This window comes from Limanda limanda, chromosome 6 (assembly GCF_963576545.1).
Source record: "Limanda limanda chromosome 6, fLimLim1.1, whole genome shotgun sequence".
Lineage (NCBI taxonomy): Eukaryota > Metazoa > Chordata > Actinopteri > Pleuronectiformes > Pleuronectidae > Limanda > Limanda limanda.
In genome coordinates this window covers 27,219,566-27,232,745 of record NC_083641.1, presented here as the reverse complement: position 1 = coordinate 27,232,745, position 13,180 = coordinate 27,219,566, and the positions used below count along the sequence as shown (strand labels likewise).

The 13,180-nt window shown below is 42.7% G+C and overlaps 1 protein-coding gene across 1 annotated transcript; it reads left to right on the top strand.

Annotated features, from left to right (window-relative positions):
* Positions 1 to 5,350: 5,350 nt before the first annotated feature.
* Positions 5,351 to 12,706, top strand: LOC133003188 (claudin-3-like). The gene is made up of 2 exons (XM_061072833.1): positions 5,351 to 5,831; positions 11,474 to 12,706. Exons 1-2 carry the CDS (start codon positions 5,351 to 5,353, stop codon positions 12,133 to 12,135), a joined length of 1,143 nt encoding a protein of 380 aa, XP_060928816.1. The 3' UTR covers positions 12,136 to 12,706.
* The last annotated feature ends 474 nt before the right edge of the window (positions 12,707 to 13,180 follow it).

Sequence of the window (13,180 nt, the reverse complement as noted above, 5' to 3'; positions counted from 1 at the left end):
TAGAAACATATTGTGTACACGTTTCCTTTACCAAACAAGGTGGAGCTGGAATTTTGTCAGTTTAACACAAACAATCATGGTTCAAATGACAAGAAGCTGACATTTTATGAACCAGGATCAAACATATTTAGCTCAGAATAATAAAAACCAGGAAGTGTGATGTTTTATTTATGTGTTTATCCACGTGAAAGAATAAGAAAAATCCGTTTTGAGCAGTAATGTAATGAGATTTGTTCTTGGTTACATTGTTTGTGTTTATCAGGAGATTAAAATAGTTTAATGTATCAGAAGTGTGTGTGTTTGTGTGTGTGTGTGTGTGTGTGTGTGTGTGTGTGTGTGTGTGTGTGTGTGTGTGTGTGTGTGTGTGTGTGTGTGCATGTGTGTGTGTGTGATGTCATCACTGCGAGCCCTGAGGCTGTTTTCCAGTACAGTCACAGTTTCAGTGGAGGATTTCGGGACAGCCAGTATCTCTGTGGGATCTTCGGTGACTCATGCATGTTCGGGCCTGACACGTGGTCACATGACCCAAACAGGAAGCTCCTCAAGCCTCTGCATCAAGTGACGAAGGAGAAATTAAAAAAGATCATTGAGAAAAGCAGATGACGTAAAGTGTAAATAACACGTCAAACAAAATATTCTCATTTTATTTGTTTTCTCTTTCCAGGACACGAAGGTTCAGATATGTTTTATCTTTGTAGAGTAGATTGTTTTTGTTATCTTGCTTATGGAGAAAGTTTCAAATACAAATCTCATTTAATGTCTCTATGAGTGACAAAGCAAGCGTGTGAAACGTGAGTTCATTTCTGCTTTAGCTGCCACGGATGTTCGTTTACACCCAGTGAGCCTCTCAGGTTGTGAAGGGACTGAGGGTTTGTTATTTGTGTATCTAAATGTTAATGATGTTCCCTTTGTTTGTCTTCCCGCGAAACACAGAAGCAACCAAAGCTTCCTAAATTTTATGTATTTAAATGTTTGACTTCCCTAAAGCGTGTTTGTGTTTTTGTTCATCCTTCACTTGACTTCTCTCTCTGGGCTTAACAAAACCTGTCCTTTGCTATTTCTTTAAACATGAACACACAACGGTGGTGAAACCTCACATCCAAAGAAACACGTGTTTTTGAATCATGTTGACAAATGTGATACTTTTGAAACGACTGAGGTTTGATATGAACAAACCACACCAGACAGCAGCACCTGTAGGAACCGGTCCGACTCGCTGCCGCTCAGGTGAATGTGCAGCAAGGTGCTCTGCAAGTTGCAACTTGTGTTTCTCCGGGGGAATGCAGCAGGCGGGTTGGTGCACCTGTCGAGGACGTGGTGCACTCCCTGAATAATGCTCCTGTCTGGTTTGGAAAACAACACAACACAACACAACGGCCCTGAGGTTCAGGGACAAAGACCTTTAGAGATATTTACTGCACAAATCAAGTCAACACAACACAAACTGGATGAGCATGTGCAGGCGTGACTCACGGTAAATATAGAGTAAGGCTCCGTGGACTGAAAGTACAACAGGTGCTTTAGTTCAATCTAAAAATATTCATCACATGAGAGGAATAACATATTTGCGTCACAAAGATTCGCAAGAAAGTTTCATAAAGGAAAAGTTCATGTAAAAATACGACGCGCTGTTCCTGCAACTGTCTAGACGGAAGCAGCTTTGTAAACTCAACAGTTTGTCTATCTTGTATTTTTGAAATAAATCAAATCTAAGAGAGTTGTCATCTTTCCTTGTTTTCAAATAACCTTTTAAACATCGTTTTAATTGAAGTATAATTCATTTTTTTGTTAATTACTAGTTTTGAGTGGTAATTAGCTTCACTAAACTTCTATTGAACTCATTTAAAAATTGTATGGACTAAAATAACTTGTTTTTCATGCATTGCAGACCTGTATTGATGGCTGAAATTTAACTGAGCTTTTTTTTTTTTTTTTACATTGCAGCCTCCACATTCATTTTACTGTATTAAAAACCTTCAACGACAAGGAGCTGCACGAAAGAACAAATCAAGATCCTGAAAGTTTAACGTCAAAAAACTTTGTAGCTCCTCAGTTTTCCTGTGAAAAGAGAGAAAGAACAAAATATGGAGAAATGTCAACAAGGACTCACGTGGGTCTGTTGATCTTTCTGTAAATAGTTTTGACTCTAAAACAACATCCTAACTTCTTGAGTAACATATCCCTTGTTCTGCTTTTCACATATCTATTCTGCTTCTAATTTATTTGTATTAAATCTTTCACAATGATCTTTCACAATCATTTAGCTGCTGCCAGTTTAGCTTCATTGTGCAATAATGGTTTTGTGTCAGTTGCTTTATTGAGCAATAAATGCTTTTTAAGTGTTTTCATGTGTTTAGACACATTGTCGATAAAGCTGTTATCAGGGCGTTGAGAAAAATACATGGTAAGTTTATCACTACGGGAAAAACCAGAGCCGGTAAATGCCCAAAAAATGTGAGCGTCTCCCAGATGCATTAACCAATCACACGCAGGGATTCAGGCGGTTTTAACGAGTTTCACAGGGTTTCAGGTTCCAAGACATAAAAATATTTTCCCTTGGAATTAGAAACTCCCCTGTCACCTCCAGATCAACTCCCCTCGGCCGCCTGGAGGGAGGTGAGGCCGAGGATGGAAACAGCGTTTGACTGGAAGGAGACGTCCTCAGTGGACACTTCAGGGAGGATTAGGACGGAACCATAGTAATGATCACAATCTGCAGTTAGGTAGTATGAAATAAATAAAACCAAACAGAGGATAAATCAAATTATAAATAACAAACTCAGGTTTATCTTTTTGATGAATGTTTGGCACAAGACGAGATAAAGACGATGTTGGTTTCTCAGCCAGCCTGAGTTGTGTGTGTAAACAGTAACACAATTTTATAAACACTGATATGAGAAATACACCACTAACGGGCCCCCCCCCCCTGTTCTCATGCAGGGCGTTTTTTCCCAGACAAATTATAATCAACACAACAAGGACATAATGAGATAGTGGCTCCCCCTGCCTGTAACAACACATGTTTACAGTTTAATGCATACAAAGGTACAGTTGTAATCTTTAAAATAAACAACATTTCTCCAAAGTGGTTCCTGGATTAGTTTGTTAAAGATGTAACGCAACTCAACTTCCAGATGTGGGATGTGACAAAGTACTGCGTCACTCCATGTTTCATGTATCTGTACTTCACTTGTATTTATTTATCTGTGGATACATTCACTATTTACTCCTCCACCTATATCAGCAAATATCTGTACTTTTCTCTATACTACATTTGTACCATTACATTAATTAAGTTGTGTTTTCTTGAGCTTCATTATTCTGTGTTATTGTTGAATTATACTAGATACACAGCGGACACAGATAATGATGTAGGAGGACGTTGCATTAAGGAATAGGTGACAAGTACTTTCAATACTTTAAGCGTATACCAAAGCAAGTACTTATACTTTCACTCAAGCAGAAAAGTAAATGTGGTACTTTTACTGCACTTTTTCCAGGTACTTATTTTAATACTTCCTTCACCACTGTCCAAATGATCTCAGATATATTAGATATTAGATATTTATCATTTCCCTTGGTCCTTTGCAGCCATGAGTCAGTTCAGTAGTGATCACAGCTGTCAATCATGAAGCCTCATCCTTCTAGGGACAGAAATTATCTTTGAGAACAAACCATGAACATTAATAAAACAAATGTGGTGAATTTGAGTTTGAATGAGCAGTTTTTTCCCCACTGAAGGAAAAAAAAACTGATGAAACGGAGCAGCCGATGTTTTTTGGATTTCATTCCTCTGACTAACCAGTTTCTGTCAGGTGTGTGTCTGTGTTTGTGCGGGAGGATGGGAGTGTGTGTGTGTGTGTGTGTGTGTGTGTGTGTGTGTGGAGGAGGTAAACCACAAGATAGCAGCAGTGGTCATCCTGAGCGCTGACCCCAGGTGACCCCTGTTCATTAGAGGAAAGCCTGTAATGACAGAGAACTCACCTGGCGTCGCACAAAGGAGCTATTCTGGATTCTAGAAGCTGTTCAAGATACATGAGGAGATATGGTTTCTATTCATCAAGAGCTCAGCGGGATAAATATCGTTTCAGATAAAGATACAATTTCAATTTGGGATGTTTTTCTCACATTTCTGGGTTTTTTGTCATTATATTTTCACCCTTGATCATTTATTTGTTGGATGTTTTTGTGTGTTTGTTAGTTTGAGAGCAAGATTACACAAGAAGATATGAACACAAATCTTAAAGATAACGATCAGGAAGGAACCCCTTTACATTTTGGTTCAGATGCAGGAAGTTTTTTATCACTTTCTTTAACATTACTATGTTTTTTGTTAATTTTCACTGATGCCTCAAAGAATAATAATGATTCGATCTAATTGAAAAACTTCCTCTGACAGAAGTTTGAACTCTTATTCTTTTTGTGGAGTTAGATTTGTATTGCCTTGCTCAGAAACAACAGTTTCAGCCTAAAACTATACGCTCTCTCTCTCCATTGAGATTCTTAATAAATGATCATATACTGTACGAAGGGGATATTCACCTCCACAGATAACCATAAACATTAACTCCAAGGTGTATGTTTATGGTTTAACGTTTGCCAGTAGGATTCAGAGGAGTGTTATCGGCTCACACCAGTTCACCGATGTTCCCAGTTTGTTTGTTTGGACCTGGAACCAGTGTGAGGACGGGACTGAAGGAGAATGAGTCCCTGTGTCTCTCTCTCCTCTCAGGTGGGACCGAGGAGCGGACCAACAAAAACAAGGCCGGTCATTGTTGCTCTTCTCATCTTGCAGGGAGATCTCATTCAGGTGGTGACTCAGCAGTTTCCTTCAAGGTTGTCACACGTCCTCTTTCTCAAATTTAAAATACTTTAAAGAATCACTCGTACCTTTGTATAATCAGAACTGAGTACGTACAAGTATTTGTGTCATCTGTGTAAATGAGGTGTGGAAAAGGAAACTTGTTCCTCCTGAGATCAAGTTTCATATTTTACGGTTCTTCACCAAATTGGTTTCAGCCGGACGACTGATTTTCATTCACACATTCAAAGGCGTTTTTACGTAAGTATACATATTTGAAGTGTCCCCATGTGTAGTTTGAAGGTAAACATGATGCCACCTGAAGCTGACTCCACCTTCAGTCGTCTAAGCTGCATAAAGAAGGTAGAATCTGTCCTCCCCCCCCCCCCCCTCACCCTCACTAAAACTCTTACGCAGGACTTAGAGTCGACGAGATCCGATGTCGCCTCCACCTCAGGAGGGTTGAGCCTGCGGACACAGAGGGCCTTCAGTCCTCACAGAGCTGGCTCACGCTCGGGCTCGGCTGCTCCTTCCTCCCCGGCTCCAGCCATGTACTCCGCCGGCGTGGAGATCCTCGGCATGATCCTGGCGGTGGCCGGGTGGCTGGGGGTGATGGTGGCCTGCGGCCTGCCCATGTGGCGCGTGGCCGCCTTCATCGGTCAGAACATCGTCATCTCCCAGGTGATCTGGGAGGGCTTGTGGATGAACTGCTCGGTGCAGAGCACGGGTCAGATGCACTGCCGGGTGCACGACTCCATGCTGGGGCTGCCGGACGACCTGCAGGCGGCCCGCGCCCTGGTCATCGTCTCCATGGTGATGTGCATCCTGGGCATCGGCCTGGCGGTGGCCGGGGCCAAGTGCACCAACTGCAGCCGGGACGTTAGCAGCAAGCCCAAGCTGGTGGTGTCGGCCGGAGGAACCTTCGTGCTGGCCGGGCTGCTGCTGCTGGTCGCCGTGTCCTGGACGGCGCACGCCATCGTGCTGGGCTTCTACGACCCGATGCTGGAGGAGACGGGCAAGAGGGAGTTCGGCAACGCTCTGTACTTTGGCTGGGCTGCGTCCTGCCTGCTGATCATCGGGGGGGTCCTGTTGTGTTGCTCCTGCCCCCCCAGGCCAGCCGCGGCGCCGAGGGGGGGCGGCCCTGTGCCGACGCGCGTGGACTACTCTGCTGTCAAAACCCTGTCGGTGAACGGATACACCAGGAGAGACTACGTGTAGACGTGTGTGAGCGCAGAAGAAGAAACTCTAACGCTGACTCATCAGGATCAGCGTGCCGAGGACGACGCTGATTTATCTTTCAAGCTTCATGATTTGATGATGTCATGAACTTTTGTTATGTTTCTTTTACTTTGTGTTAAAAACTTCAAAACATTTTATTTGGAGTAAACATGTCAAACCCTGAAACTGAAGAAAGGCATTGAAAGCTTAAAATCTATTCAAATAAAAAAAGGTTTTGCATGATTTTAACTAAGTTTTGAATCGTGATGTTTTAATGCAGGTTGAAAAAAACGAATCTCTGTTATTTTGTATTTGAGTTTTTCCTTCTTCAAAGCTGCAGAACTTTATCGACAGCGTTTCTCTACAGACCTGTTCTCTCATCAGTGCAGCAGTTTGTCTTCCAGGGCTGACAAACTCCCAAACTGCCAAACTTTATATACAGTTATTTCTTTCTTATGTGAAGTACTTATTGTGTTTTTTATGCTTTATGTTAAATGTATGCACCTTTTTACCAAAGAAAGTTCCAGGTAGGTGTAAACCTACTTGGTAATAAATCCTTTCTGATTCTGATTCTGATTCTGAAACCTTGTGAATGCTGATCTGAAAACTGATGCACGAACAACAACCGTGACTTTCCAGAGATTCCATTTGTGAGCTTGTAAATCTCGTTGTCTTATGTGCGTTGTCTGACACAAGGTCACGTGTTCCATCACATGTCGGTCACTGGGTTATCAGCGATTCACCGATCCACACGCAGATTGTATCTTTTTAAACTAAGATGTCTTTGATATTCAGATGCAGATCATCTCAGATTAAACCTTTTTACACAAGAAAAGAAAAACCTTCTTACTGTTATTTAGCAGTTTGTAACTTTGCCACGGACTCAGACGTTGATAAATACAAAAGTGTAACATCATGAGCACTGAGTTATGTGGCGGCTGCTCCGGCGCACACAAAAATTAGGTATTTAATTTCAATGCAAATGGTGGAGAGGAACAATGGGGGGGCTTGTTTCAGGAGATCAGCCTCTGCTTCCCGTCCATTGTAGCCTGTCCTCCGTTTGTGAGGGTGAAACTGACTCGGAGATAAAAAAAGAAAAAGTGTGTATCTGTGAGGAAACGTGAGCCACAAAGACCCTGTTGATCAGCTGCTCGCCTCCTGAGTCACAGGCGCTGGTATCGAGACCCTCAGAGACCCGGCTGCTCCAAATGTCAAAATAAAAGCAGGTGCTGTCGGGAAAATAAAAGCCTCTTAAGATAAACCGGGTTTCGTAAAACTGGAATATTTAATAGTTATATAACGATAACAAAACCGTGTTGATAAGGGGAAATAAAAAAAATGCAACTTGTACTTTATTGCTGCCAAAAGAAGATACTGCATACTACATGATTAGATGAAGCAAATATACGTTTCATCATCATAAAACTGTTGCTATGACAAGAAAATGGGAGGAATTCTGGGAAGAGATAAAAAAACAAACATTAGAGACATCTGAAGAGCTTCTGGCTGGCTGAGAGTGGGTCAAGGTCACGGAAGTCGAAGAATAAACACACAGCTCTATAGATCTGGTTCTTCAGCAGCAGAGCAGTGTTGTTTGAGGCTGACGATGAAGATGAGGTGATATCTGAGCCACCGGCTGATACAGAGATGTTCTGTCCTTTGTTCTCAAGGGATGAAGATGCATGAGCGACCAAATGAAGAAGATCCCGGTGACCTCCTGAAAACCCTGGAGACAGATGCTGCTGAGAAACCTGCAAACACAGAACCACGATGAGAGGAGAGGAACTGGCTTCATTTATTTATCTGATTGTCCTGCAGCTGATTTTCTGTTTGTTGTGTGAATGGCTTCAGTGAAGTGTTCACCGGGTTTTGTGGCAAATGTTTCACAACACAATGATCGTTAAAACCCAAAGGAGGTATTTCCAGCTCGTGGTCAGTGAGTTGTGTGATGATGATGCACAATAAAACAAATAACTGCAGGTTTTCTAGTAGTTGTACATTAATAACGTCTTTAGCTGTTGTCCAATAAAAGTATTTAGTCCCTTTCATTGTTCTTTCTAGCACAGGTTTCCTCATAACCATGTGTGTGTGTGTGTGTGTGTGTGTGTCTTGAGAACTGCACCTTCTCCTCCTCTAGTGTGAGTCCGTGTTCGCTCAAGCATCCCTCTCTCTCCCTGGTTGGGTTTGTGCCTGCTCATGCACACACTTCAGGGAGTGTGGATCCTGTTTCACCATCTGAGTGACTTGTTTGTTCTGTTCTCGGGACTGTAACTCTTTTTTTCCCTCACGTCAAAACGATGCCTTGCTTCATTCTGAGGCAAAATTTACCCTAAAGTCCAGGAAGGACTTTTTTTTATCTATTACAGATAAATGGTAAATGGCCTCAAAGCACTTTACAGTATCAGTCACATTCACCTTTTTTCAATCAGACTCTGTGTTTTGGAATTCTGTATCAGTCCTAGGGTTGCAAAGGGGCGGAAACTTTCCGGTAAATTTCCGGAAACCTTCCATGGGAAGTTTAGCTCGGGAATTATGGGAATTTTGAAAAAAAAAAAATAAGCAAATTAAATGCTGAGCAATAAAAGCCTCATTCAAAACTCTATTTTAAAGATGTATGGAATGCAGCACACGTTGCACGTTGAGTTTCAACTCTCCACTGGGCATTCTTCCATCACATGCACAGATAACTCCCAGCATCCTTCACTCTACAGCAGGGCTACTGAGGCCTGCTGTAGAGTGCAGGACTAGTCAGGTAAGTTTCGATGATATTACTGGGGAAAACATATTAGCATGCTGATTGAGGATTGTTCATCTGTTCATCTAGCCTATTTCTATTCATTTATCCATCAATTGTAAAATATTTTTACACACGATTCCAATTGTTTGGCTAACTATTTATATCTCTGGTATTGCATTAGTGTTTTTTTACAAACTTTGTTCTCATCTTATTCTACAGAACAATGCCACGTGCACTATCTCATGTGTGGAGACATTTCACCCCATCCAATGTAGAAGGAAAGGCTGTGTACATTTGCAAATACTGTGCAAAGACCTATGTTAAGAATGACACAACGATGCAGAAGCGTATAGTCAAGTGCCCAAAGTTTCCTCAAGGCTCAAATCAGCCTATGACAAAACAAAATGTTATTATTTATGTCTGTATATGACAAGGTAAATACAGTTAGCATAAAGTATCCACAAAATTTCCAGTTTATTCCCGTTAATTCCCAAATATTCCCTGAATTTTGCAACCCTAATCAGTCCCAAGAGCCAGAGATGGAACCACCGACCTTCTTGTATCGATGAAGATACACGTGTCCAGACCCTAACCTGGAAACCAAGAGGTTTTACCATAATAATTTGCTAATAAATAGCAAAGGGGAGTTTCTGAGCTGTAGGAATGATTAATGACGCCTGGAGCTACAGGAGGTGGGAGGGTAAACAGAGGAGGGTCTTTTCTCCTGTGGCACGTGCAGAAGCCCCCGATTGCTCTGTGACCTTCAGAGCAAGGACGCTGATAACCCCCCCCCCCACCACCACCACCACCCATGTGCACACAGAGGCACACCAGCTAATGTTTCAGACCCGAACTCTCTTTGTAACACAGGAAACATGTTTGATTCCTGACAGAAATACACACTGGTTCATAACTGATGTGTTTATCAGCTCCACGTTCACATGCTGTGTGTGTGTGTGTGTGTGTGTGTGTGTACAGAGGGTTTGTGTTGTTTGCTCTGCGGCTCCCACATGTGCTCTCCGTCATGAAGCTCCCACGGTCACCACGGAAACAGATTAATCACAGAACTCTGGCACGGAAGCTGTAAAAAAGCACATAGCTCGACACCCCCCCGATGTTATTACATAATATTTGATCCTCTTGCTGTTTTGAGGGAAAAGAAACAACAGAAGAAAAGTTTAATGCCTTATAAATCGTCAAGGATTGTCATGGGAGAATCATGTTCATCTCTGTGTGTTCCTCAGTATTTATGAACTCTCTCTGCTGCAGTGAAAACTAGAATCCGCTAATTGTTTTAACCGATCGGCCCCAAATTGCGGGAAAACAGCTGCTGATCGTGAATTCTCTGATGAGCTGCAGGAGTCCAAACCCAGGGAACAACTTCTGAGAAGAGCTTCACAATCTCAGAAGTTCGGTTGAAGACGAGATGTTTGTGTTATGATGAGTGCGGTGTGGGTTCAATTCAAGTTCCTTTGGCCTAAAGCCCCCAATGTCCCTTAATGGGCCCTTTACGCAATGATGGTTACGGTAAATTAAACATTAAGATAGATAGATAGATAGATAGATAGATAGATAGATAGATAGATAGATAGATAGATAGATAGATAGATAGATAGATATATAGATAGATAGATAGATAGATAGATAGATAGATAGATAGATAGATAGATAGATAGATAGATAGATAGATAGATAGATAGATAGATAGATAGATAGATAGATAGATAGATAGATAGATAGATAGATAGATAGATAGATAGATAGATAGATAGATAGATAGATAGATAGATAGATAGATAGATAGATAGATAGATAGATAGATAGATAGATAGATAGATAGATAGATAGATAGATAGATAGATAGATAGATAGATAGATAGATAGATAGATAGATAGATAGATAGATAGATAGATAGATAGATAGATAGATAGATAGATAGATAGATAGATAGATAGATAGATAGAGTACTTTATTCATCCCCGAAGGGAAATTAAGTTGTCATAGCAGCCGGTATATTTGAATACAATAAAATACAATACAATAGAATAAAATTAAAAATTAAGAGATTAAGAGACATTGTTTGAGCAAGTGCGAGTGCTCGTCAAAGAATAATCCTTTTACCCCTAATTCCCTCTTCCATGCTTCATTAAACATAGCTCATAGCATCATGAGAACCTCTGCCCCAGCAGCCAATTCAAGCTGCAACAAACTTCACACACTCAAAGAAATCAGTTCCCAAAATGTGCCTGATTTTATTTCATAGAGATTTGTTGGAAACGTGTGTGTTCGTGTGTTCAGGTTAAAGTTTTGAACATCACAAAATGTGAATCCTGAAGCTTGAATCTCCTCAGATCCGAGTGTGGAGAGAGAAAGCTGGTTCCTTCCACTTTCAATCATTCATCCACAGATCTTAACCGTGTCAGTTATCCTTTAACCACAGCCCCCCTCCCCCCCCCCCCCTGTTGACTCTCCCCTCACCCAAACAGGTGGGAGCGCTACCGGGCCCGAGGAAGATGAATGATTAAGCCGAGGCCGTTCACATGCCAAGGCTGCTCTCCTGTTTGTTTTGCAGCCCTTCAAACGAGGTGGGACAGGAGACAATCTGAACTCTTCCCCGACCAATAGCCAGCGAAACTCCCCCCCCCCTGCTCCGGAGACCTGTTGTGTGTACATGAGCGATCGGCCTCACTCCCTCAATCCTCTTCACCGAGCTCAGACATGCCTTCAGTGGGACTGGAGATCCTCGGCGTGGCGTTCGGCGTGCTGGGATGGATCTCGGCCGTCATGTCCTGCGCCCTGCCCATGTGGCGCGTGACCGCCTTCATCGGCGTGAACATCGTCACGGCGCAGGTCACCTGGGAGGGCATCTGGATGAACTGCGTGGTCCAGAGCACCGGGCAGATGCAGTGTAAAATCCACGACTCCATGTTGGCGCTGAGCGGCGACCTCCAGGCGGCGCGGGCCCTCACCATCGTCTCCATCCTGCTGGGCGTGCTGGGCGTCATGGTGGCCATCATGGGGGCCAAGTGCACCAACTGCGTGGACGAGGAGGCGGCCAAGGCCCGGGTGATGATAGCCGCCGGCGTGGCGTTCATCCTGGCCTCCCTGACCCAGCTCATCCCGGTGTCCTGGTCCGCCAACACCATCATCATGGAGTTCTACAACCCCATCATCCCCGAGGCGCAGAAGAGGGAGATCGGCGCCGCTCTGTACCTGGGCTGGGCCGCCGCCGCCTTCCTGCTCATCGGGGGCGGCGTCCTCTGCTCCAGTTGCCCCACGCAACCGGAGAAAAGGTACGGGCCGCCGTCCAAGATGATCTACTCGCAAACCAGGTCGGTCGCCCCCCCCAGTGACTACACCCGGAGAGACTATGTGTGAACCTCTTGTGTTTGGACTCTTCACCATCACGTGAGAGAAACGGCGTTTGAATTGAAACACGGATCTGAACTCGTCGGGTTGAGACGGAGACGAAGCTGCTGGAGGAGTGAAGCTACGACTTTATATGAGTGATGTGATGTTAATCTTTATTTTATACTTATATTAAACTATTCGTGAGATTTGTTTCCTGCATTTAGAGAACAAACTGCGGTCGTACTATTTTTTAAATGTTTTAACTGTGTTTCATGAAAAAGCTTCAGAGTTATTTGTGTGATGTGAACTCAACACAATCTGCAGGTGATCTGTTGCATGTTCGTCATGGATCCTGATGACTTGGATGCTTTTTGTTCTTGTGAAAATGCTTTGCTTCCAAGAAAATGTTTGTCTCCTCTCTCCCTTGTGTTTTTTGATAGTTTTGTCATCTGGGTCTTGAAACACAAAAGAAATCTATATACAGTTGGGTTCTTTTTTTGTCCCACAAAGTCCATAAGTTAAAGTGAAGAAGCATCTTTGTCCAAATCTCCTCATCTGCATCGTTGACGTGTTTTTTCATTAAAGTTCTTGATTTTGACTGAATTTGTCTGTTTCTTTCCTATTTGAGGCTCAGAGGCGAAAAAATATCTGGTTTTAAGAAGTTTTTAGGAAAATCGTACAAATGAATTGTAAACATATTTGTGTAATGTTCACAAACTGAATTTTTAAAGTTTTGGAAAAAGGGAATAAATGTAAAATGATGAAAAAAGGACAAAAGAAAAGCAATCAAGTAAAAGCTCGTTTTGAGGGACAATTTCAAAACCTTCGATCTTCAAAAACTGAGGAATTTTAACGAAGCAGCTTAAAAATAAACCCGGTGAGATGTTTGATCTTTACATCAACGTGAGCAGAGGAAAGTGTTGGACTGGTTCCCCCCCCCCCCTCTGTGGATGGGAGTTTCCCTCCAAGCATCTTTCCACCTGTCTCCCTCATGTCTGTGCTGCTCCGTGAAAACATGAACCGCTGCTTTGTCGGCTCCATGCTCCCAGACAATGGACCCGTTTCATGTGAG

Bases quoted from the DNA above. Each gene is read 5' to 3' on its own strand.
- LOC133003188 (XM_061072833.1), top strand. From the start codon at position 5,351: ATGTACTCCGCCGGCGTGGAGATCCTCGGCATGATCCTGGCGGTGGCC. The intron at 5,832-11,473 runs GCAACGCTCTGT...CACCGAGCTCAG, and splicing joins GACGGGCAAGAGGGAGTTCG to ACATGCCTTCAGTGGGACTG.